Here is a 26,998-nt window from a genome sequence, read left to right as displayed (position 1 = left end):
TTTTATTTAATATTTGGGCCCCATTTCTGGCTCCTGCAATCTTGATACTGTACAGCTGATTTTGATAACTATTGTACAGACACCGCAAGCAGTTTGCAGATCTGCAGCTGAGCTGTTTTATCAACCACTAGCAGAAAGAAGTAATGGACAATGTTTGGCCTTCCACCACAATGCACAAGCCATGCTCAGAAGCCCAATTTAAGAGCAGAGAGGCTCAAGTGCTAGGCAATTAAAATACCTATGTCCTGTAAAACCCATAAAATTGCCCATCATTGCTGGATTTGGGACCCTTTTTGGCTTATGCAGAAGATACTCTTGTTGGTGGATGAAGCTGTAAGCTATAGTCAATACTGTGCAATTATTGTTAAAGAAACATAACCATCAAGTGGTTCTACATTAATTACAAGTACCAGTTTTTAAATTTAAAAATGCTCGTGCTAGGCTTGCCAAAAAGGAAATGGATTTTACTTCAAAATGACTTGAAATAAAAGCAGATGAATGCTTTCCCCTTGAATGTATAAGCATTAAAACAAATACATGACATCACTATCCTTGCATTTCCCAGTAATTTTTTCCAGGATTGAACTTCTGTGGCTGCAAAGTTAATTTTTTAAGGAATACCAGCTGCACTTCAGCATTTTTAAAAAGAAACATAACCAACTAGCCACCCTCAGGCTTGTAAGCACTGAGTAATAATATTACTGTAAAAAGAAGGGTTGCTTTTGCTAATTTTCTGTCATGACTGTTTTAAGGCTTTGCTATATTTCCTGCAGCTGAAAAAAAATGCTTCTTTTCTTTTATGATCCACAAATAAAAGTGAATGTTAACAAAGTGGGCCTACTGAACCTGAAGCAAAATCAGACCCAAGGTTTAAGGTTTTGAAAGCAAATCAGAATTCAACCCAAACCTCCATTATAACAAATCTGAGCAAGTTCCCAAATAGTTGGTTCATCAGGTACTCAGATTTTTGGGGAGGCAGCAAGAAATGGCCCCCAGCTGTTCACGCTGTAGAGAATCAAGCAAAATATACTGCTATCCAATAAGTCGCCCAAGAAGAGAGCAGAGTTGGAAGCAGAAGAATTACTATTGCTCCCAACATATATATTGGGCTCCGTTACAAAACTTTTTCTCTTAGAGAAAGACAGAGAACTAAACGCACAGAAATTTGTGCCAATTTGGAATTCTCAGAGCCTTATATTTTAATGAATAAACTGAGCATGACTGATTTTTTTCAGTCAGAAAGGTCTGGGTGGTTAAGACCTTGGGTCAATTCACACAATCATTGGCTACAAATCGCATGCACAACAGATGGTGAGGGGCCCATAAGCACAATGTGTGCACAACAGCCTGTCTTTGTGAGCAAGAAAGCCTTTGACAGAACCAAATGTAGTTCAGCAACTCTGGCAGCATGTTTGTGTGACATATTTGCATACATATTACAGACATACACATGCATTGTGCAAAACCTGGACAGAGATACGCAGTTAAAATTCGGCTCTTAGCGTTCCAATTACTGTACTATTGTGCAGAAGTTGAGAGGCCTGTATTTTGAATGATTATTTACAATGTAAATGTCTGCAAGGTTTCCTTTCTTTTTGTAGGGGTTTTAAACACTAAAATATAAATAGCCAACTTAACAGAAATATTTGCTTCTGCCCAGAAAAATGTCTGAACATTGTATCCATAAGTAGATTAGAAAGTGAATAGTATATAGCCATGTGTTTGTGGCACAACTGTTTTAAGGAGAGTGAAATAACTGTGATTCTCTCTCTAACCTGCGGGTGCCATTATTGAACCAAGTGAAGACGGAAGCTGTACATCAGATATGCATATTGTATTTAGCGTTCTTTGGAGAAAGCAAGAATATGTTCTCACTCTTAATGCTTTAAAGAAACCTATATGCAAATTATGAGTTATAGAGCAATATAGTTTCCAGAGGACTCCTAATACGACATTCTTAACAATGCTATAGAAGGAGGTGATTCAAAATAGTGGAAATAGAAGAAAATTATTTGAGACACTTACTGAAGCATTTTAAATTGCTGGGTTATGAGGCACTAACTAACCACACAGAACATAAGTAGCAGGAATCCATTTCTTCTCTTAAAAATGTTTTAGAATCAGGAGTAAAGATCAGGTACAAAGTTCAAAACAGACTCAAGTGGTACACTCTTAAGCCAGTGTTTCCTGAACTGGGGTCTCCAGCTGCTCTTGGACTAGAATTCCCTCGTCCCTGACCTCTGTTTCTGCTAGCTAGGGATGATGGGAGTTGTAGTCCAACAACAGCTGGAGACCCAAGTTTGGGAAACACTGCTCTAAGCCAGATATCCAGAGAGTCACATTTGAGTAGTCACCTGGCAGGTTCCAGGGTGTGGGAGAATTGGCATGAGAAGCAAAACTTTTTTTTGGGTGGGGGTGTAATTTTGAGAGAGCCAAATCTAATTCTGTCTCAGCTGGCAGAAATACTCTGTTAAGAGCCTAACAGGATGTGTCTGTGAAAACTGGCCCATCAAGATACAACATAGATCTGAGGATAAGAACTCTTCTTTGCATCCTCCTAACCTATTATGGGGCAACTATTTCCATAATCCTTTCAAGTTTGAGGGTAACAATGAACATAGCTTGCTTACTCACCGAGGGAAAAGGAACAAGAGTGATAGATTGGGAATGTTTTCAGCAAAATTAGCCGGTGTCGGCATGGAAATTGACTCAGATACATTGACAGGAAAGGTCAGTGTTAGTTCAAGAGGAAAGAAGAGAAAAGGCAAGGCCTATGTCAGATATGTAGGAGGAATAAACGAACAGGAGAGTCTGCAAAGCACCACGTTTGGCACTGATGTTAAAAACGGCTATACTATCAGACAAATTCATATTAAAGGGAAGGAGTTACAGCTCAGGCATCAATTTCACACATAGCAGAAGTAAGAAGGGCCTTTGTTTACAAGGCTAGACAAAAGCTGCTAGATGGCAGCAGGCAGAAAGAACCAATCATTTGACTTTGTGTAATGTGGCTTTTTGTATTTCATGTTTCTTTTACAAGGCACCTGCGTTAAGAGTTTTGCTTGTCTTCTGCCAATGTAATGTTATCTACTGGCTTAGAAAAATGTAAGTGCTGAACATTCAAGAAAGCAGGGAACAAATCCTCTGAAACCTAAAACGTAGCAATTTAATTAAACTCTGCTTGGCATGCGAGTATATGCAAAAACACTATATTATAAATAATTAGTGGCTGGAATCCAAAGAGCCATATGTAGTGTACTTCCCAAGGGCTTTTTAACTTCTCTATTCTGAGGGGGGTAGGAAGAGTCCTGCCCTGTGGCACCTTGAAAAGCAACCCTATGAGGCATGAGGAGCAGAACACAGGAAGCAGGGAATTGTCAACCTGTTACCCTCCACACACACACAGAGCAGGTGAGCTCCAATATATGAATATATAGGTTTTTTAAAATACTCTAAAAACACATACACTTGAATAGAATAGTTTAATATCACTTTTGTACAGCATTTAAAACTCCATATATATGGCTCAAGGCAGATACTTGTTTTTAAAAAAGAACCAATAATGTTTATATGTACCTTATGCTCTATTTGCAAATCTTTACAGTTCAATTCTGATCTTTGTAAGCACCTTATATACAAATTTGAGTATGTAAATAGATGTGTATAGACAATACATGATTAGGAGGAGTTACATTTACAAGCATCAATCAAAACTGGTACTATAAAAATGTGAAAGCCAGCACTGTGTTTTTGTTTTAAGGGATTTTTAAAATTCTCAACAACTCAAATAGTTTGTATCTGGTCAACGATCATTTTAAAGCCTTTTAACGAATGATGAACGAGTTCTGTTGTACTGTGTGGTACACCGTTAAAAGTAAAGTTGACTTTCAGGTGTCCGAACCACTCTGTTGGCAAACCATAATTATACTGGGAAAGCTCTGCTAAAAAGAATTAAATATGTTATTCTAAAAAAAAACACCAAAACAAGTACTGCATATAAATTACAAAATAATGAAAAGCTTGTTCTTTAAAATTAAGGCTGAGGGAACTTACCATACTCAGAAACTACATCCCTTTCACTTGTTTGTTTTAAAAATCATTGTCACCAAACTGAGAAGAAGCTGTTACTTTTAAAATCACTTTACCTCATACCCTGTTATTCCATGTAATCAAATGGAATCCAAAGGGCAGTCTTGCCATTTCCTTTCCTCTGTGCCCTAGAAAACCATACCTAAAGGTTGGGGTCCTTTGAAGTGGCTTCTCACTAGCAATGAGCAGCTACTGCTGAAAGGGAAATTGGCTCACATGTTTAGACACCCTTGTGGTACACACAAGCCATTTGCATGAGCGCAGACATGAGTCTCTTTGGAGATTAACCATCCTAAGGATTCAGTGGCAGGAAGAGACCTCTTCTAAGCCTCTTATTCTACAACTTGAACTGTGCCCAAAGAATGGCTGCAAAACAAGGGAGCGTTTTTAAAATTATTCGTATAAAATGACACATCACTACCCAAGTAACTATGTCCCCATTTTCCAAGAATTTCACTTTAAATATATTTGGCCTAGGTACTGCAACTGCCTACTAAACATTAAACATTTATAGACCCCAAGAGCTAAGAAATATGACCAGCAAGGTTAATGCAACTCCTTCGATGTTGGAGCATGGTTTTAAAATGAAGCTATTACATGCACGCAGAATGAATTAAATTTTAACGACTGGATTTTCTGACTTGCCCCACAGCTTAAAATATGCATCTTGGACTGGACTTCCTTTTGGTGTGAATTTGCAGCTTCTTTAGGGACCAGTGACTACATCACCCAGCCAAGAACTGTCGTTCCATGATAGAGGGAGCAGGCAAGACCACTCCTCTGAACAGTACATATAAGATATTTTGGGATTCAGGCACCCTTCTCATGGGATGATTTGCAAACTTTTACTTGCACCCTAAGAGATAAAAATTTAGTGAACTGAGACTTCATGAATGGATTCACACAATGCCTTAAATATGCAAGTAAAAGAGGAAGACCTGCACTTATTCCATTCACCACAGAAGGGCAATCTTGGCTGGGTGAGCATGTGAACTAGCCCAAAGACTTTTTGTTCCAAGGCTCCATTTTTTCCAGATGCCAACAGAATAGCCAACATAACCGTTACAGTGTTTATTACCTGAATTCCATAAGTTAAGCAATAATTTATACCCAATGGATTCCACTAGGTGAAGCTTCCCCTAAGCTTTTAGGTAGAGACCAAAGTAGATGTTCCCATTTTGGAGCTTCTTTCTGCTCCCAGATGTTTAGAACTTCATCCTCTTCAAGTTGTTTTCCTTCAGAACAAGAATTTTGCATACAAGTGTCCTGAACATTTGATGAATTCTGTCCCTGTTCAAGTTCAAAACTTATAATGAGTGACTTTGCTACGGAGTCCAATTCTCTATGGTTCACGGAAGGCTCTGGGATTGTGCAAACAGGATTGTCTGCTGTATCAGTGGATAATACAGATGGGTTGCAGAGAGTGTTAAAATTCCCAGTTAAGATGCAAATCTTTTCTATGAAATACCTAAGTGGACTTCTGTTTCTATATGAGCCTGTGAAAAACAAAGGTAAAAATGCCAGTAAGTTAAAAATAATTAGGAAGAAATTTGAATAATGTGCACATCATTTGAAGAGACTAAAAAAGGAATAATAGATTAATACACATAGCTTATTTTTGTTTTTCATTAAAAAAATGTTCAGGAGGCTTTGAGAATGATTGCAGAAATATGATTGTTTACCTTACTATAATTTGTTCCACAAGGTGGGGATATGTTCATGGCTTCCACTGGCAGAATCAACCATTGACATAACATAAAGTGCTGCATTTGAGGCACCCAGAAAATAATACTGCATGCAAGCTTTGTTCAAGTATTAGGTATCCTACTACATGCTTTTTAAACTTTAGATGTTAAGAAGGGAGAAGGGCTGCCATTCACTGTAGAAAAGGATTGCATGGTGAACCTTTTTTCAATCTGATGGTTGCATTCCCTAATAAGCAATCTTAGCTTGTAGACAAAGTGATCAAGAACAAAGACAGTTGCCAAACAGAGCTGACCTTAATAAAAACAATTGTAGATTACTTATCATAGATGCAGTGAGAGAAACTGCAGGGATCTAAATTTTAAATACACTGCATACAGAAGAAACAATGATGTTTCTGGTCTGAACACCATGAGATCCCCACAAAATTCTCTCTTCACTCACTTTGCTACCCTCTGGTGAACCTCTAGGAGCAAAACTGCTTTCTCGTTGTTGGCTTCTGCTTTCAGTCAGTAATATGAAGTTTGTATACTCCATGCCAGGCCTATATCTCCAACACAGTCACTGACTTTAGCATGAGAAGGACCACACGATCTAAGCAACTTTTACAAGTTACCAATGAAATGTGGGAATGCTTGCAGAAAAGCAGTTCTGCAACAGCAAGACTAAAGAGCTAATGTGAATTTGGCCTTGATCAAGGAGGCAATAAGTTTACTCAGAAAGAAAAAAAGATCACAATGACCATTTTCCATCATAGACATTGTAAAGCAAATGGAGAACTCTGGCACCAACTGATGTATCTCTTTAAGCATACTCTTAAAATGGTTTTAAAAAACCAGTCATTTATCACAATACCTTATAACGAAAATTAGCATACCTTGTAATGAAGAAGTAACCATCCGACAGACTTGATCTAGGCAATGGTGTAATTCCAAGAATGCAACAGCTTTGCTAGTTGCTTTCTTTAACTCCTGATCAACACCTTCTTCAGTCCCTGATATATTTGCTGCTACTTTCTGTGTCAATTAATATATTGGTTTTCAGAAAATGACAGACAATACAAACAATCTTATTCCTGCGAATAATGTCCCTTAGGGTTGCCTATCATACTGATTTTGAAAAACAAGTGGCCTTGGTTTTTCAAGAACTATGTAGGTCTTTTAAAGATCTGTGAAGATGCAACCTGTGTACAATAAGGCCCTCTTCACATATTACATTGTTAGTAAAAAAAGGGCCCCTGACAGTTCAGTCGCGAATGACTCTGGGGTTGCGGCGCTCATCTCGCTTTAGTGGCCGAGGGAGCTGACGTTTGTCCGCAGACAGTTTTTCTGGGTCATGTGGCCAGCATGACTAAGCCGCTTCTGGCAAAACCAGAGCAGTGCACAGAAATGCCGTTTACCTTCCCACTGGAGCGGTACCTATTTGTCTACTTGCACTTTTTTGGCGTGCTTTCGAACTGCTAGGTTGGCAGGAGCTGGGACTGAACAATGGGAGCTCACCCCATCACAGGGATTCGAACCGCCAACCTTTCGATCGGCAAGCCCAAGGCTCAGTCGTTTACACCACAGCGCCTCCCGCGTCCCTACATTATATATATATATATATATATATATATATATATATATATATATATATATATATGCAGGTTTTGGTGTCCTCGGGTGTCTTCCCGTGTAAAAGTTGGGGTGTCTAGGCGACGTTTCGACGAGGTCTCACTCGTCATCTTCAGGCTGGTGCTTTCGGCTTCTTGTTACTGGAACAGAGCAGGATCTCAGTGTTTGAGTTCCTATAAATACTGTTGAGGGGGTGTGGTGTATAGCCTCCAATGTTCTGGGCAGAGAGGAAGTTCCCAGGCTAGTGTGCCTTTTCTTCTTTTGTTCCTTAATTACTTGAGGGATATCCTGAGTGATTTCTTGAGTGATATCCTGAGTACCACTGAGTACCACATGAACAAGCGTGACGACACATCCCGCTTGCCAGACATCTGGAAATTAGCCCTCCCCACAAAAACTGACACCAGATCCAGAGGCACACAGAACGCCATCACCAATCAACCACACCAGACCCAAACCCAGACCCTCTCCACAGATAAATTACAGACACCATCCAGTAGCCAAACCATGGAGGCACCTCCGGATGCTGCACCCCCCTGCAATCCCTACACAGATCTGGCTGACACAAGCCACAAAACCACAGCTCGCCCCTATACACGAAGCCAAGCCAGAGCACAACTAAGTGCAGTACAGCCATCTTCTCAGAAAAACTCTTCACAAAGTTCAAGAGGTCAAGACACAAAGACTTTAGCAACTAATCCACACCTAATGACCCACCTAAGTGGTACTCAGGATATCACTCAAGAAATCACTCAGGATATCCCTCAAGTAATTAAGGAACAAAAGAAGAAAAGGCACACTAGCCTGGGAACTTCCTCTCTGCCCAGAACATTGGAGGCTATACACCACACCCCCTCAACAGTATTTATAGGAACTCAAACACTGAGATCCTGCTCTGTTCCAGTAACAAGAAGCCGAAAGCACCAGCCTGAAGATGACGAGTGAGACCTCGTCGAAACGTCGCCTAGACACCCCAACTTTTACACGGGAAGACACCCGAGGACACCAAAACCTGCATTCCTGTACCCGTGAAAATCTACGAAAGCAAATATATATACTGAGATCTTGCTCTGTTCCAGTAACAAGAAGCCGAAAGCACCAGCCTGAAGATGACGAGTGAGACCTCGTCGAAACGTCGCCTAGACACCCCAACTTTTACACGGGAAGACACCCGAGGACACCAAAACCTGCATATATATATATATATATATATATATATATATATATATATATATATATAATATATATGGGGTAGCATCCAATTGTGTCCTCCCACTGACATGGGCCTCTTAGAAAATTTTGCTAAAGTGGAACAGGGAGGGAGGCATTTTTGTTTAATCATTATTGTTTTGCAGTTCCCCCTTCCCTATATGGCCCCTCCCACTACCTCCCACACTGTTCCAATGAGATTTGAGATAGAGTGTGCATTTGGGGCTGTGGATGGGGCGGGGCGGGGGGGGGGTTGGCAAGAAGCACCAGCCTCTGTTCCACTGAGAGAAGCCTCAAGTGGATCAAAGTGTCTTCCATCCGCAAAGTGAGACAGTTGGATACAACCCATAACGTGTAAATGGAGGAAGGAGAACTTCTGGCCTTCCATATATTGTTGGGCTACAGTTCCCACCATCCCTGACCATTGGTGATGCTGGTTGGGGCTGATGGCACTTGGAATGCAGCAACATCTAGAGGCCCACAGGGTTTCCCATCCTTGATGTGAGCAAATCCTGGAAAACCCATTTATTGTTGTCTACATATTGGCATTGATTGGCTAAATATCTCTTCCAAGTGCCCAAACTTCAAGAATAACAGGAAACTGTTTAATTTCATTTGAATTTCACTGTAATATGTAAGCAACGTTATACTACTCTGGTAAGTCGAAAGTGAAAATTGTAACTAAGCAAGAGCTCCGTTTACCTTTTTACAACCAGCTATTATATTTTCAAGGATTTTAGCCAAATCCATAGCTTTAGTCTTTATTTGATTCTGAACCTGAAAAGAAAAGCATTAAGGTGTTTTAAATTATATTCTAACTTAAATTTAAACCATAAACATAAAACAGTTTCTAACACAAGCTGAGATATGCAGAAACTTTGGCCTGGTTCATGAATAACAGCCTGTACAATGTTTGGGATGTAGCATAGTGGCTGGAGCCCATCCCCCTTTGTCACCCAACAAATGTAACATTCTAATATCAACAGGGAAAGGGGAGAGAAGTATATATTGGGGCATTGCACATGTGGATAGCCACAAAGAACACCCTTTTCAGACATTACAAAATTTGTGTAATGCAAGTGAAAATATAAAAGGTTGCCCCGACTACTGTACCACCATATGAAGAGGATCACATGGCAAACCATGGTTGTGCTAATGAGTAGGCTCTCAGATATGAGTCTGTGGCTGCTTTGTTCCTACTCCAGTTGTTCTGCTGCTGTGCTGCACTGTGCCTTGTGCACCATTTTAACCTGGGCTCTTGTGTTTCTCCTGTGGTTTACAGTTTGTGAATTGTATGGGAAAGGAAAACAATGAACCTGGGGTCAAACAACGTGCTTGGCTAAACCCATGGCTTAGCACAGGGCAGGAAACAAACAACCAAAGGAGGAGCAAAACGAAAGCCTGCATGATTGCTTGCTCACACTAAGCAATGGTTTGGGCTTAGTGGGTTTTTTTGTGTGTGAAATAGACACTTATGTATGAACAAACCATTGGTTTAGATGGCAAACTAACCGAGAATGGATTAAGTTTGAGAACCAAGGTACCACTGTAGTAGCATTTTGCATCTTGGACAATATATTTTGGAATATCAGCTGTAATAAGAAAAATGCTTCCCCTTTTGCCACTTATGATTCCTTGTTAATTTTGCAGCATAATTAAACAGAGAGTTTCCATGCATTTAAGATTAACACTTTAGTTATCCCCTCTTAATGCTACAGTCTGTCTGCCAAGGCAGCAAAGACCAATACAAAAAAAATGAAATATTGTTCACTACAGACAGCATTCTGGTTTTGGTTTTGGTTTAATCTACTGCCCTTGTAGCAGACACACTGGTTTAAAGCAGCCAATAATTTAACCTTTAAGAGTCAACAGTTTCATTATGCCATGTGTTTTAAGTGTTTCTGTGGTATGTGTAGCTGTGAGAAAAAGTGTAGTGCAAATGCTGATTTTATATACACAAGTCTGTAATGAAAATCACCAGTTGCAAATATAAACAGTGTGAAGCTTAAAACGGCACTATTAAATTTGTGACATAGTACAAAATATGCTTCCCTCCTCATGCATAAAGGATAGTTTATAATTATCCCTACATCACCTCATTTTGTGGATACCATTTTAAGAGTTCGTTCCACATTGCCCTAGATTTTTTCTGTATGCAGTTTAAAAGGTGTTCCAGGCCAGAGACCATTCCATCACAGATGTCTGGTATAAACTGCTTCTGAAAACAAGAAGAGATTTAAAAAAAATAAAAAATTAAGCCAGTTACAGTTTTTAGAAGTCTCATCATCTGAAAGGGCCACAGATTCACCATCCATACAGTGGTCTGTTGGTACTTTCTTTATCCATTGTGTTACGCCCACCCTATCAGGTCTTTTTATCCACAAATCTGCAAAACCATGGTTTGGCTTACTGTGACATGTGAACCAGACACCTCTGTCTCTGTCTCTCTTACCTTTGGGTTGCTTGCATCACTTTTATTTTCTGCAGAAAGATGTAGGTCTGAGCCAGTAAGTACCACCAAGTGTCCTGTGTATTTTGCCATTTGTTTCAACATCTGCATTATTTTCTTTTGTGCTTCTACTACTACTGAAGACAAATCTGAGCAACCACCCTGAGAAAACAAAAATACAGTTGTTGCATGCATCTTTATGATTCATTCCTATTCATATTGTGACAACAGTACAGTTATACCTCATGTTGCGAACGCTGCAGGTTACATCTTTTCAGGTTGCGTCCCTCAGCGACCCGGAAGTACTGGAAAGGGTTACTTCCGGGTTTCGCCACTCGTGCATGCGCAGACGCACAAAATGACATCACGTGCATGTGCAGAAGCGGTGAATTGCGACCTGTGCGTGCGCAGACGCGGGTTGCATTCTGCTCAGGTTGTGAACGGGACTCTGAAACGGATCCCGTTCGCAACCAGAGGTACTGCTGCATAGTCTTGTTCCAGCATCAGAAACACGACACCATAATATTTGCAATGTACTCTGATAAATAATACAGTTTTGGCCAATGCAGTCACACCTTGGTTTTCGAACAGCTTAGTTCTCGAACATTTTGGCTCCCAAATGCCACAAACCTGGAAGTGACTGTTCAAGTTTGCAAACTAGTTTTGGAAGCCGAACGTCCGACTGGGCTTCCGCGGGTTCCGATTGTCTGCAGGAGCTTCCTGCAGCCAATCAGAAGCCGCCCTTTGGTTTCTGAACATTTAGGAAGTTGAACGGACTTCCAAAATGGATTCCGTTCAACATCCAAGGTACGACTGTACTTCCAGTTGTTCTCTTTCATTCCTAAAGGATGGCCATAACAAGAAAACTTACCCGCAAGAGCAATTGCAGATATGCTCCCAGGTGTTTTACACTCTCCCTTAGTTCAACATGAATCATTACAAATTCTTCATTTTTTCGAAAACTGTTCAGCCAGTGCTTGGTTAGAACAACAAGCTGTTCAAAAGCTGAACTAATCTTGATGCTGCAGGACTGAGCAGTATAGTTAACAGTGAAAACTGAAAAGATAGAAAGAAGGCAAATTATTCTGGACTGAAGGAAATGTGCATTTGTAAATAAATTATATGAGGTTCAAAGCTAGAACTCAAAAAGGGGCTACTAACTCAGCAATAGAACTTACAGTTCTCTTGACTTTGTTCAGCTTGCTCATAAGCCTTTATCAAAGCAGAGACTCCAGCGTAAACATTAAACAATGTCACTAAAATGCTTTGTGCTATGCTCTCTTCCTCTTCTGTAGTCTGTCCCAAGACATCCAAAGCTGAATCTATCAGTTCCTTACATATGCCAGGTAGAGATGATTCAGGTAGGTCTGAGCCCAGGCTGCCCAATTTATTTGCTGAGTCTGTGATGACAGAACAGTGTGATGAAGGCATACGTATAGTTAGACAAAATGGAAAACTGGACTTAATTGTGAAGTGCTCTTCTAGTTAGCTGAGAGTGAAGCATACAGGAAAAGGTTAACTTCCCTTACAGAAGTCAGGGGGTCTAGTCTAGAAATCAGTCTAGTTTTGACTGTACCTTCTAGAAGAGATTAACCCTTTCCTGTATGCTCCACTCCTCCATTGAGTGAGAATGAATAAGTTAGTATTCTGATGGATCTCTTACCCTACTTTTTAAAATACAGAGTGGAACTATGACTAATAAGTAGAGCCCTTTTGAAAAAGCAGGTTTGCTGTTTGTAAATAATGATGATGATGATATAATAATAATAATAAATAATATAAAACTAAATATGATATATTTCTTTAAGGAAGTGATTTATATATCGCTCTTCATTAAAATTGATCCCAAAACAAGTTACAATATAAAAAGTAAGGACATATTTCAAATAAAACCAGCTGTATAAAACTAACAAACGTAAGATCATCATTGCATACAGTAAACTGACAAATCAGCAAGGGCAGTTTGCCTACTCCACATCTGGTTTGACCAGAAGTGTAGGTAAATAAGTGTGCTTTCAAATGGCCCCAAAAACTCACGAGTCAAATTTGTGAAGGGAGGGCATTCTGCAACCAGGGTGCCAATATTGAGAATGCCCTCTCACGTGTTGCTGCACACCTGGCAAAAATATATAAAAGAACACTATTCCCTGTAAATATAGGAATGCTTTAAAAAACAACTAGTTTCTTAAGAAAAATCGCAAACCACTAAAATGAACACAACATTAAATATAGCTTTTGAAGGTGACATGATTATAAGTGCATACACACCTGATAGGTATGAATTGTGCAGTCTCATCTTTACCTCAGACAAACATCCAGAAATTCTTTTGCTCCTCCTCAAACTTCTATCGAAATTGACCAACAATGGAAGGGGAGAAAACAAAGCAGGACAGGTGTTTTTAAACTTTTGTGGCTTCCACTAATTTTCTGAAACTCATGCATACATTTATTTACATCTGGTTTCTAGTGAGAAACACTATTCATTTATCTTGCCACTGCAGGATGAACACAGCAACAGTTCAAAGGAAGCTGGAAACCATCCCTTTCTAAATATATTAATCTGGGCTTGTATTGGCTCCCCCAGCAGAAACCTTGGCTGCCCCAATGAAGGGGGTGCGGAAAGATCAGTCTTGGTGGGAGATTATTCACAGGCATTTCTTGCTTTGTCCTGTTTTGCAGAGGAGGCTAAGAAGTTAAGCTTCCCATCATCATTATTACATTTCCAAAACATTAATTTTTTTGCAGGTGTAGATACTGAACTACCTATAAGCATCCCTAAAGGGTCATAATTCCTTTCCACTCGTTATTTATATATACTTCTCTCTATATATTTTTTTGTAGAGAGGCAGAATCTAACATTAAATTCAAGCTAGAAATTATTTACCTCCTTGAAGAAATAGAAGAGATGGATGCATTTGAAAAATCAGGTTCCCATTCATCAGTGGGATCATAAAAAATCTCATCAGCTTTGTTAGTATTGTTCATCTGGAAAGGAAAGAAACCCGTTTCATTGAAGGTGTTGGACAAGGGAAGGCCTAAAACCTTCATCAATCTGGAAAAAAGCTGCTAGCTCCAAAACAAAGTCTGTTATGTGGGCAGCCCAAGAAGAAAAAGATATTACCATCCCTTAACATCAGGATAGGGACTGAAGTTTGGACCAGAAGGGGGAAGTTCTCCAATCTTCTCTCTCTCTCTCTCTCTCTCTCTCTCTCTCTCTCTCTCTCTCTCTCTCTCTCTCTCTCTTTCTCTACACTACACCCCTGATCCTTTGGCTAAATCCTCATCAGCTAGGCTTTCCTGCAAACACCTTCTTTCTCCATGCTTCATTGCACTACCCTTTCTAAACATTTTCCCTCCAGATCTCTTTCTCTGTTTGCTCCTCCGGCATCTCCTCCCTTGCCTCTGTCACTCTCCATATCCCCACCTTGAGGTCACTGACTTCTGCCCTCCCCTACAGTCATAGGCTGTTCTGTGAAGTGTCAAAACCAAACCCTTCACTGGGTTCCAGGGACACTAACACCAATTCTGAGTCAGCAGCCTTTGGCAACATGGACAGGTACTTATATTGGATGTGGTGTCTTTTAAATCAGATTTACTCAGGCAAATTTTAAAGCTGCCTCTTTCTTATAAAAGCAATATTTTAGGAAGCAAATAATGTTTTATTCCCAAACTAACCTCATAGACTTCTTTCATTGCAGCCAATTTATCTTCAAATTTTTCCAAACTCCAGAATGTTGCAACACCAAGCCTGATGTTACGGACTTGAACTTGAAGGGAATGGCCAGGACCATTTTTATTATCCGTTGCATCATGCCTGATGGAATAAAAAATCAATTTATGGTACTCCCAGAACATGAAGTATCTGTAATTACTGGATGTGTCCCTTGATTACCATTATCTTTCTGTGGTGTTGGGGTATTTTACACACAGATTACAAGACAAAACACCTTACAAATAGGTGCTTGATTTTGGAATGAAAAAGTCTGCAACTAGCCAGGAACATTCAAAAAAAAACAAGAGTACAGGAAATCTCACTGAATTTTCACTAAACCCGTGTCCTTCCAGAATCACATTTCCCCCTCTTTTTTCCTTTTCTTTTTTAAGAACTATACGTTCTTATCAGAAATGCTATATTTGATTATTCAAAGGAAGTCATCAAATCACAGAACATAAAAAGCATATGCAGCACCACTTCTAATATTTTAGTTAAAATACTTACCTACAAAAAACTGTGTGTTTCTCTAATTTACTGCTAATAGTGTTGGCCTCCTTGATCATCATGGACAGCTTCAAAGAATTCCAGTTTGGCTCTGCTAAATATATATTTTTCAAAGAAAAAGATAATGGACTTTTCTTGTAATTACTAGTTAATAATTATGCAATCAGTCATTGAACTGGTAATCCCTGAAATTCTTTTTAAATTCCATACAGGACAGGACAGGATGATTTTGTATCTATGAGGAATGCACAAAAACATTTAGGCTGTTGTCCACCCGTACTGTATAATTTCATACTGCTCCCTCCCAAGTCTGCTCTCATAACAGGTTTGGAAAGAAACTGAAAAGCAGTATATTCCAAAGCTCCCAAGTGAATGGATAAGAAATGTGGTGGGTGTTTTTTTGTGTGTGTTTTTTTAAAAAGGGCAGCCTCTCCAAGCTGAGATACGAAAACTAGGAGCCAAATGGTACCTTAAACCTAGTTTATGGGCGCAACAAGGGAATGTCTAGGTGTACATTTCTATAACAAGAATACAAAGCTGAAAATGAATGAACTGCAGCTAAAATATTTCGTTCATTTTTCACATGGTCTAGTCCTTCCCCTGCTCACCCCCTAATATTCTTAAGAGGGTCTCTTCTCCAGTCTTCAGAGAGTAGCTGGAAGTGGGGAGGCAGAAAAAGGTCCTCCTTTCCTTCCACTCTGCAGTTTTACTCTGAAATCTTCAGGCACTGTACTGCGCCCAGAGCTCAGAAATTGCTAGCGCTAATGAAATTCCCTGTCACAAAATGCACCTAGAACACTGGGAGTTTCGAACACTGCAAGCAAATATATAAACCCTTAAAAAACCAGTATGCCCTCTCTCCCTAGTTGCAAGGAGAATATATATTTTCAACACAGAGATGAAGAGGGCCTTCCTGGATTCCTATTGAAAGAAAAGTCTTTATATAGACACTCTTACGTTAGTTTGTGGTTAACCACCATACAGGTAGCTGTATATAATAATGTAACCATACCTTTATTTCTGTTTCCATGAGTCTGCTGAAGCATTGCCACTTCCTGAGCAATTTTCTGCTTCTCGGCTTCTAGAGCTTCTAGAATCTTGGCACGACGAATGACATGATCTTCTAAAACCTACCACAAAGCAAGGGATTATGAGATTTTTCAGCAAAAGCTGCACAGCTTCTGAGACGGAAGGGGTGTTATTTAATACCATACACATAATATTCTGTTCAGGCTACTGATCCTAAATGAAATAAATTTTATTAGTTACCTTGCCTTATCCATTACCCTCAAAAAATATACAGTACACAAAGATAGTCATGAAACAATGCTCCTTCCATTTAGGCTTGAGGGGCAAGCACAAACTTATAAAACTGATTTTAGAAAACAACTAATTAAAACTAGGATGATTTTTATCTAAGGCACGGAACCTCTAAGTACCAGCTGCTGGGGGCAAAATGACAATTACAAGGGATGGCCATCACTTTTATGCCATGCTTACAACTTTCCAGAGGTATAGCCAACTATGATCTGATTCAGCAAAGCAGATCTTCTTTAAAAAAAAAAAGTTATGTAAAAGTGACTCAGACCAAACTTGCAACTATTAATCCTCAGCTAAGTTAATATTCCATTCACAGGGACAGATATGTCATTTTCTTTAATCTTCACATTTACCAAGCACAATTTTAAAAAGAGGTCTTCGTTTCCTTCCAATATGATTGCAAATATTTTACATTGCAAAGAGCGATTACACAACACAGCTTCAAGGGATGCCTTCCATTGCTGTAACAGGCACATCAGCAGAGCACCCACAGTTATATAAACTATCATTTCCCAAATATCAGTCGATCTCATGAAAGGGTAGAGCTAGAGGGCGCCTGTGACATAGTTTCTTGGAGTTATGCTGCATAGAAATGTATAGATTCAGAGAAGCAATACTAGATCACGGTACACTGTCCAATTGATAAGACAAGATGCTAAGTTTTATGTTTCGTTTTTAAAATTTACCTCCCTGGCAGCCAATGTCTCCATTTCCAAGCGTTTCTTGTTTACATGTACCTCTAGCTCAAGGCCCCGTTTTGCTTGCTCCAGCTCTTGAATTTTGTTTACAGCTATTTTATTATTCATTTCCTGCAGTTGTTTCCTCCGGGATTCTTCTTCCTAAGAAAACAAAAGAATTAATAATATGTGCCAATAACAAAAAATATGCTTGACCCAAGCAAAACCATTGCCCCAGAATAAGCAATATTCTTTACTTGCTCACACACACACACACACACACACACATATTTCACAAAAATCTTGGAAGTAAGCTCTTTCATTTTTTCTTTCACTCTATTTTCTTCAGCTTTCCATACATTCCTGGACCACCTCTAGGCAAGGTTGTGACAGTGCTTTGGGTATACTCAGAGACAATTCAAACGTGCAGAAATAATTTGTAAATTAAAAAGAAAAAAGTTCTAAAGCTGAGCTGAAACTGAGGACTGGGTATGTTCATCCTTTTTCAGAAGCCAGCACCTAATCTGAACACTCTGATGCTATATATTACAGTGGGGAAGAGGTTTAGAAAGATGAGGAAGAAGAAATATATCTTTTTCCTTCCTGAAGATACTATATTTGTAGGTTTTATATGTTGGAAGCCACCTTGGGAGAGCCTGGCCCTAAAAGATGACGTAAAAATAAGCCAAATGCAAACATACATGCATACATATATGTGGTATAGGATAGTGTTGGAAACCAAGATCCCATAATATTCACAGTTGAGTTGCTGTCATTAGGAAATGAAATTAGCTGGTAGGAACACATAGCAGCCAGATTGTGTCAATTGTTTCAGTTAGAGCCAGTATGGTGTAGTGGTTAAGAGCGGTGAACTCGTAATCTGGTGAACTGGGTTCGATTCCCCTCTCCTCCACATGCAGCTGCTGGGTGACCTTGGGCTAATCACAGTTCTCTGAAGTCTCTCAGCCCCACTCACCTCACAGAGTGTTTGTTGTGGGGGAGAAAGGGAAAGGAGATTGTTAACCGCTTTGAGACTCCTTAGGGTAGTGATAAAGTGGGATATCAAATCCAAACTCCTCTTCTTTTTCTTAGGGGCAGCTCAGTTTGAGGAGCATGAGACTCTTAATCTTCCAACTCTACAATTGATTCTAAAAGGGATTTAATAAAAAAAAACCTAGGTGCCAATCTCTAACAGCCCAATTCACAACCAGTTATAGTAAACTACTAGAATGTAAGTGGATTTCACTCCATTAGCCTCCAGCTTCAGGACAGAGAGGTGATGTACCATGAAAAGCTGTCCTGTGCATATTTATTTATTCCTTCCCATCCTCAAGGAAGTCTCTAATGCAGACTGTCTGTATAAGCAGGGATATACATTTGAATGTATATCCTCATCTAGACAGCAGTGTACATGCAGGCCTCTTGAACGGAGCGGTTACATCTTTTGATGCAGATAGCAATGTAACCCTATCCTCCCCATTCAGTGTCACTTTCTATGGGATAAAGTGTATTTACAATACTAATTAATGACTTACCAGCTGTGCTTCTAATGATTTTATCTGGCTCTCATAAATTTTCTGCTGAGAACTAAGTTCCTCTTGGGCCATTTCTTTTGCGATTTGGATACTTTGCATCATTTCTTCCTTAGCTTTCAGGCGTGCTTCTTCTATTTCTGATTCAAGTCTACAGGGTGTTTTAAAAACCAAGTTAACTTATATATATCCAACTAGCTATGGCTATTGTATAGCATTTTTTTAACACAAAAGAAAAGTAGTACAGAAACACACTAGTTGTCCCAAGTCATTAATACCACTATCCTATATATCTCTAGGGACGCAGGTGGCGCTGTGGGTTAAAGCCTCAGTGCCTAGGACTTGCCGATCGAAAGGTCGGCGGTTCGAATCCCTGCGGCGGGGTGCGCTCCTGCTGCTCGGTCCCAGCGCCTGCCCACCTAGCAGTTCGAAAGCACCCCTGGGTGCAAGTAGATAAATAGGGACCGCTTACCAGCGGGAAGGTAAACGGCGTTTCCGTGTGCGGCTCTGGCTCGCCAGAGCAGCGATGTCACACTGGCCATGTGACCCGGAAGTGTCTCCGGACAGCGCTGGCCCCTGGCCTCTTAAGTGAGATGGGCGCACAACCCCAGAGTCTGTCAAGACTGGCCCATACGGGCAGGGGTACCTTTACCTTTACCTTTATATATCTCTACCCAGAAGTAAGACCCAGTGAGTTCAATGGGCTTATTCTGAGGTAAGAGGGTGAAGGATTGCAGTTTAGATACTCTTTCCAAACCCCAAAAATATGCACACCAAAAAGTAGGAGCTTCAATCATCTTAATATGCTGTGCAGGACCTTTAAACAATCCTTTCGCCTACATTACATTATAAATGCAAGTCTGAAACTTACTACATTTCCAAAAGTGAAGAGATTAGTTTTTCAAATTTCAAAGTAATTTTTTTCTGCTATTAGGAGACCCATTTGTTCCAAAGATAACATGACGGAAGGCTATATGGTAATGTACGTAACTCGTCTTGTCACTCATCGCTTTGCTTTATTCCTGTTAGCACCATAACAAAATTTAATGCTAATTTTTGCTTGAACACCAATGAAACTTACCATATCAGCTCTAAGAGTGGGCTCTACGTTGTCTAAACTTAAGCTTTTAGTGACAACAGGATTTCTAGATGTTGATGGGAATTCCGCAAGACACCTTTCTTACATAGAAAGTAAATGTTTGTTCATTTTAGTATCTCCAACCTATACAAAAATCAAAGTTCTAAAAACTAGGGTGCAACATTCACGTCACACACAAGAAGGAATACACATTTACCATTTAAGTCAGAATTTCTACTAGTACTCACTGAGCCCTTTGTGAAGCCAGCAATTCATTCTTCGCAAATTCAAAGCCACTTGGACCGTCCTCAGGAGGGGAAGTGCCACAAGAAAGACTTTTGACTTTCTGAACTTCTACTGGATGATTAAACCGAAAATAGTGGTCTCCTCCAAGAATGACACGGTCACCCTAAAAAACCCAAGATATATGTTTGATGCATGTTAAAAATGAATGTTGTGTGTGTGCTTGTATGTAAGCGCTTCTGCACATGAGTGACATCTAATAATATCATGCTTTGTCATTCAAAATCTACACTAAACCAGCATATGACACATGAATTTAAACTTCTGTCCCAATTTGACATGCAAATAAATCTGTTTCAACCAACTCACGTGATGGAGAAATGTAGGGCTTGAAATGCATTTTCCATTAACGTATGTATTCGCTCCTCCTAGTGGAATAATACTCACAACACCATCCATATTTTTGATAATACTACAAATAAGAAATATGTTATTATCAGTAAAGCTTCAAGCAAAGAAAAGTGTGACAAATCACTTTGGGATATACACGTATACCAGGAATCAAACAGTTGATTCCTACCCCAATTGAATTTTTGATCCCTTTGCCACATCATGACATCCTACTTTGGAAATAAGCCTGTGTTTCAAAGGCATTCCACATGAGAAACTGCTGCCAAGGGTGGGGGAGAGGAGAGAGGAAGAAGAAGTTTTAACTTCTTTGCATTCACGTAACTAGTTTCTTTGGATCATAGCTTCATTCATGCTTCAGCACAGTAGCCAATACGCTTGAAAACAAATAGGATTTTAAAAACCGATTATGCCGCATTACAAATATAACATGAGAGCACAAGAGAAATTATGCTGCATAAGACTTCTATGAGCAGGGATAGGAAGGAGGTGCTTTTCACCTCTATCTAGTGCAGCATCCCGTTTCCTACAGCTGCAACTAAATGCTTGTGAAAAATCCGTAAGCCCTCGTCCATTGTTGCTCGCCAGCAATTGGTATTGAAGGGCACACTGCCTCTTAATATGGAAGTTTCCTATAGCCTTGACTAGCAGCAATTGATAAACTTATCCCTCCATGAACCTGTCTAATCACCATCCTTATCTGTCAACCTAAACACACAATGTCTGCCCCATTTACTTTCAGCTAAATTTGTTTTAGCCTGGATTATAAATCTACACAAGCTAATGCACCTATTTATTTTAGTGGAGCTGCATATTAACCAGAGGAATCGTGCAGAGCAAAAGACCCATTTATCATTATTTGTTAATTTAAGAGAAACACCTACCAATGGTCGTCGGCAATCAGGACACCAGACAGCTGAATATCATGACGTGAATTTGGCTTGCATTTCCCAACTGTTGTTTGTCCTTCCTTGATCATGTATAGCAACATCTCAGAGAGCTGGGGATCTTCATTGAGATTGACTAAATTAGGCAAACTATTGTCAACCTTGAATGTAATGCCAGCTTTCTAAAATAAAAGATTCAGAACATTACATATTGCATGCAAATGAAAGCAACTTTTTGTTCATTTGCTGTTGTAGGAATATGATGCAGGTAAGGAAGCAGAATGACACTTGGGAAAACTATTATTTTGCATCCACAATTGGATTTACTTGAAAAATGGTACCTGTAACTCCATTGTTTCCTCAAATTTCTTTTTTTCTGCTTGTTCAAGTTTTTCTTTCCAGGCCCTTTATTTATCAGGGGAAATAAAATGGTGGTTCAGCTTATTATCGTTTCGCAAATGTAATTCTGAGGCTAACAAAAGGGATACATTATCTAGAATCGATTTGAGTTATCACTTAATAATATTTATATCCTTACACACTATTGGAAACAAAGTTTAAGCAATTAGAAAAAGCATCATTATATTTGCATAACTGGAAATTTACTAAGATCACTGGAAATATATAAGAGGAGTCTTAAATCAACAATTGCTTAGGTGAATGTTAAAACTATCAATTTGAAATAAACAGTCTGGCCCCAACATTGCTTTTATTATTACCGTATTTTTGGCTCTATAAGACACACCCGACCATAAGACGCACTTAGTTTTTAGAGGAGGAAAACAAGAAAAAATATATTCTGAATCAAATGTTGTTGAAGAGGCTTTGCACGGCTATCGCTGAAGCCAGAACAGCAAGAGGGATTGCTGCGCAGCAATCCCTCTTGCTGTTCTGGCTTCAGCGATAGCTGTGCAGCCTGCATTCGCTCCATAAGACGCACACACATTTCCCCTTATTTTTTAGGAGGGGGAAAGTGTGTCTTATAGAGCAAAAAATACAGTATTTATTTATTTATTTATTATGTGCAATCTTTATGCAATAATGCACAATTAACTGTATAGATTATATTTCAATAGTAAAAAAAAAAAAAAGAGAGGGGAACCTTCCTTTAGCAGTCTGTATTTTTGAGAAGACATCAAGTACTAGTACCTTTGCATCTCTGCCATCTCCCTCTCTTGCTGGTATAGCTTCACCCTTAAAGATGTTATTTCTTGCACATAAAGCTTTTGTTTTTCAGGGTCAACATTCTGAGCATTTTTCTGAGCCAATTTCAGTTTCTCAATTTCAGCTTTCAATTCTACATTTAACAAGAGAGTTCGGCAGCTAGTCAAAATGGCATTTCTTATATTAGCAAATATTCTGGATTGGCATCTATGAGTGTCACAGTAACAAATGTTATATCTGCACAAGCATTTCAGCTTGCCAGGTGGAATGGATCTATTTTCCTCCCCCTCTCTGCTGTTCTGGGAGTTCTTCTGCCCTCCCCAGCCAATTTGGTGGAACACGGGGGGGGGGGGAAGACCCATTTTGCAACTGGAAGTCCTTGTGCAGGGCTTCTGCTGACAGGGTTTGTTAGATGAATCCTACCCACAATGTTTGCAATTTAAGTTACCTGCATATTGAGTAAATCTAAGTATTTGGATTTTTTTTAAATGCAGTATATCAACTATACACCTAAAAATGTACAGTATGAATGTAAAAAAACACATATTTGCAAACATGTAACATACAGACGATGGGTTAAACCACAGAGCCTAGGACTTGCCGATCAGAAGGTCAGTGGTTCGAATCCCTGCAACAGGGTGAGCTCCTGTTGCTCGGTCCCTGCTCCTGCCAACCTAGCAGTTCAAAAGCACATCAAAGTGCAAGTAGATAAATAGATACCGCTCCAGCAGGAAGGTAAACGGCATTTTCGTGCGCTGCTCTGGTTCGCCAGAAGCGGCTTAGTCATGCTGGCCACATGATCCGGAAGCTGTATGCCAGCTCCCTCGGCCAATAAAGCGAGATGAGCGCCGCAACCCCAGAGTCGGTCACGACTGGACCTAACGGTCAGGGGTCCCTTTACCTTTACCTAACATACAGACATGCTTGTCAGGGAGCTGTGATCACCTCTGAGCTGTTTGAATGTATTTCACACTCCAGGCTACCAATAAGCACATTAGGTTCCTCTCTTTGATAGAAAGCCTATGGAGCAATGCACTGAGGCAATTTCATCACATTACCATTAAAATAATGATTCTTGCCATTTTTGTGGGTTTCAATTGCAAGCATTTGTCCATAAATTGATGCAGCTTTCTTTTGAATTACTTCCTCTTAGTAAGTGTATACTTTGTAAGAAATCTAGGAGCATCTTGGCATAGGGCTATTTCGGCAAGAAGCAAAATAGTTCTCAGGCTTACCTCGGATTAGTTTTGCATTTATGTCTTCATTGACTTTGGCAATGTTGATTATGAAACAAGCTTGTTTAGCATATCGAAGGGTACTCAGCGTTTCTTCTATATTGCTTGCGGCAGGGCTAATTGTGGCGATCATAGCAGTTTTTGAGTTTCCACCAAGACTTTCCTTTAACAGCCTACATTTGAAAGAAAATAAAGGCACAATGATTTTCCCCAGTTTGGATTTATTTTAAGGCTATATTCTCTGAAGATACAACAAAGTACAGTACATGTTTTGAGCATTTTGCAGGATCCAATTCTTTAGGTAGATTAGAATATGGATGCCTAAGTTCTTCACCTGTGGATTCAGATCCAGGTCATTCACTTCTCTACCCAATTGGTTCCCTACCTCCGAAAAACATGTCACCATTCACCTTCCACTTCCCCTTGGACTCCTGCCAGCATTAGCGAAAAGGATGGACCAAAGGACTCTGGGACAACACCAATGGTTTTTTACAGGGGGCATCTTCTCATCAGAACATAGTTGGAAAGCATAACTCATAAAATTACCATCCCTCCCAGTACTGGAACAGGCAGATACCCAGAGGTGTGTGCACCATTACAAAGGCCTATTGACTAACTCTCCCCAAAGTGCTGAGAAAACTCTGGAGGGACTGCAGCAAAAGTCAAAGGTGGTGCACAACTGTTAGGTGTACTTCATTGGGCTGTTGCCCAAAGATTTGTTCAGGAAACAGTGCAGCCCGGGCCAAAGAATGCATGCCTCACCCCACCAGTTAGTGCTGAAGAAAGGAATGTTTTGGGGGGCCTTCAGAACTCAGAAGTCTAAGCACTAGCTGACTTAAAAGCAGTGCCTTTCCCACAGATATTAGCCGAAGGTGCTAGTGGAAATAGGCCCCCAATATTAAGGCATTATCCATTTTTTTCTTATAAGCAAGAATAACCAGTTGAGAATAAAGTAAATGTACTCTACCAGCTGTAGTTTTATGCCCTCCGGGATCAATCAAAATCACTTTGAAAATTAGCTCAGTTCCATTGTCAGGAAATAGAAAAGCAGGGGACCAAAATGAATGGGTGGAGAGGGGGAAGAGTGGTTTGATTAATGTGGGACATAACTGGATCTAATTCCATTTTTTACCATTAAAGGCTGTGTTTCTATGAAGATCTGTTTACTTTGATAATAATTCAGTGCTGCCAAGAAAGGATCACTACAAAAAATGAAGCTTTTTTTTTTAAAAAAATCTGTTATGGCACACAAAATATGTACATACCATGTAAGAACAGATTCACGGTATGGAATGAACACCTTCCTCCTGCTCTGATTTTGCTCAGACAGTGCAGAAATAACTTTCCCCAGAGTTAACAGGGATTTATTTATACTCACACCTTCCTATATTGAGAAGGAGAGAAACAGTCAATAGCAACAACATATTATCTCCTAGTTTTTCCTACAGGTGCCACAATATAGGTGCCTAAACCCAGTTACAGTATTGCACAAGGCAGAGGAATATCCACTTCTATTTGCCGTTCATTTCAGAGGTGTGGGACATCCCCATCATTTATATTCATTTCTGGACCACTTTTACTATTAATTATTTTGATACCTGAGTGTATAGGGTGGTATACAAATTCAATAAATGATAAATTAATAAATAATTTGCCTAAATATAACTAAGGCATTCTACTAGTCACCTCACCACCTATATATTCCAGTACCCAAATCACTACCTGTATCTAACAATACTAATATTCCATGTCTTAAAGTGTGCACAGGTGGAAGATGCTTAATCAATCTAGTTCACACATTTGTTACAGGAAGAATAGTATTTTACAATCGGCTATATAGATGCACATAAACAGGGGGCATATATATTGAAGTTGCAATCTGGCACATCTCTTGTTACAGCTTCCTGATACCAGTTCACGGTGTCACCTTTCCCAGCCACTGTATTCTCAGGAGCGGCTACTGAAGAACCATAAACATAACTGGGGTTAGAACCCATGGCTGGTTGTCCTGGGAATATGGGCCCCAGGATGGCTGAACTGGCTCATAGTTGTTGTTTTTCTTGAATCTGATCTAGAAATGGGATAAAGTGGCAAGAAGCTGTGGGTGTAGAAAGGACTAGTAATGAGCTCGGTAGACCAGTAACCTGACACTGTATAAAACAACTTGTTAAGTGCTTCTTCTTTGTGTTTCAAGTTCAATGCCATAATACTGCATGTTGTGTTGCAGTACGATTTGCTTGGCGTGGGGATTAGCAAGGTGGCTCCACTGGACAGTTGCCCAGTTTCTGAGAATATAAAGCCCGGCAGAGTACCTTATATACATTTTACCTTCAGTCTTTCTCCACTGGTTTGGGCTGTAGAACAGCGCTCACTGCCTGCAAGGTCTACCAGGTTCACACGACTGATAATTCTATGTTCGCGTTCCTCCTTTTCCACAATATCTGTCTAAAATAAAGAAATGACTACAATTGGACATGTTGGGAAGGGATGCAGCTTGGGAGGAAGGGATTTAGGTAAGTGGTAGGGTATCTGCCTTACATGCAGAAGGTCTCAGGTTCCGTTGCCGGCATCTCCAGATAGGGATGGGAGAGAGTCCTGCCTAAAATTCAGGAGCTTCTGCCAGTCAGTGTATACACCACTACTCTAGATGGACCAATGGTCAGTCACAGTATAAGGGATTTTCCTATGCTCCTGTGCTATACCTGACTTGCAGCCTATGAGCAGTTTCAAAACAAAGCCAGAGATTATCATGAATATTTGTATCACCTAAAAAAAGAAACCTATACAATCTCCTTCTTAACCTGCTCTAGTTCTCTAACATTTAAAACTTCATATAACAAGTTAGCAACCACATCGATAGGAAGCTAATGCTTTCATTATGTTTACAGTAGAAAACAAAAGTATAAAGAAAAACAGGGAGCATAGTGTGCAGCCACTCTGCCCACACATAAAATTACTTTACGAAAGATTAAACAACTTTTGTTGATGCTTGAATTAAGTCTCTCCACTTGTGCCAGGCGCCTTGAGATCCAAACCATTATTTCCCAGGTTTTATATCAATAAGTGAATTTTCTGCTCAACGTCTGCTGCATTATTGAACATTTTTAAAATAAAAATAAACAAGTTCCCCTTTATGCAAAAGGGAAGAGAGGGGGGGTGAATAATTTTGTT

At 39.8% G+C, this 26,998-nt stretch overlaps 2 protein-coding genes across 5 annotated transcripts in view; one reads left to right on the top strand and one right to left on the bottom strand.

The window, feature by feature from the left end:
• The window catches only part of NR5A2 (nuclear receptor subfamily 5 group A member 2), a 302,503-nt gene that overhangs the window by 250,013 nt on the left and 25,492 nt on the right, over positions 1–26,998 (top strand). The gene's annotated exons all lie outside the window — the stretch shown is intronic.
• Positions 5,146–26,998, bottom strand: part of KIF14 (kinesin family member 14) — a 32,309-nt gene continuing 10,456 nt past the window's right edge. Inside the window, exons 9-30 of one of the 4 annotated variants that reach the window (XM_081914799.1) lie at positions 26,156–26,272; positions 25,093–25,211; positions 23,828–24,000; positions 22,578–22,725; positions 21,770–21,833; positions 21,426–21,610; positions 20,503–20,605; positions 20,139–20,299; positions 18,816–18,963; positions 17,290–17,442; positions 16,296–16,413; positions 15,284–15,377; positions 14,740–14,878; positions 13,949–14,049; positions 13,333–13,409; positions 12,243–12,464; positions 11,936–12,120; positions 11,068–11,226; positions 10,711–10,830; positions 9,318–9,392; positions 6,671–6,809; positions 5,146–5,585 (exon numbers count right to left, since the gene is read on the bottom strand). In XM_081914799.1, the coding sequence (XP_081770925.1) occupies positions 5,194–5,585; positions 6,671–6,809; positions 9,318–9,392; positions 10,711–10,830; positions 11,068–11,226; positions 11,936–12,120; positions 12,243–12,464; positions 13,333–13,409; positions 13,949–14,049; positions 14,740–14,878; positions 15,284–15,377; positions 16,296–16,413; positions 17,290–17,442; positions 18,816–18,963; positions 20,139–20,299; positions 20,503–20,605; positions 21,426–21,610; positions 21,770–21,833; positions 22,578–22,725; positions 23,828–24,000; positions 25,093–25,211; positions 26,156–26,272 (3,192 nt within the window). In that variant the 3' untranslated portion in view covers positions 5,146–5,193. Of the gene's footprint in view, positions 5,586–6,670; positions 6,810–9,317; positions 9,393–10,710; positions 10,834–11,067; positions 11,227–11,935; positions 12,121–12,242; positions 12,465–13,332; positions 13,410–13,948; positions 14,050–14,739; positions 14,879–15,283; positions 15,378–16,295; positions 16,414–17,289; positions 17,443–18,815; positions 18,964–20,138; positions 20,300–20,502; positions 20,606–21,425; positions 21,611–21,769; positions 21,834–22,577; positions 22,726–23,827; positions 24,001–25,092; positions 25,212–26,155; positions 26,273–26,998 lie in introns of all 4 variants that reach the window. The other 3 variants (XM_081914801.1, XM_081914800.1, XM_081914798.1) reach the window with 3 other exon arrangements.

Source organism: Podarcis melisellensis, assembly GCF_964234715.1.
Source record: "Podarcis melisellensis genome assembly, chromosome: 6".
NCBI classification, from domain to species: Eukaryota; Metazoa; Chordata; class Lepidosauria; order Squamata; family Lacertidae; genus Podarcis; species Podarcis melisellensis.
Note: the sequence above shows the minus strand (reverse complement) of the source record. Positions and strands in the feature narration are given on the sequence as shown.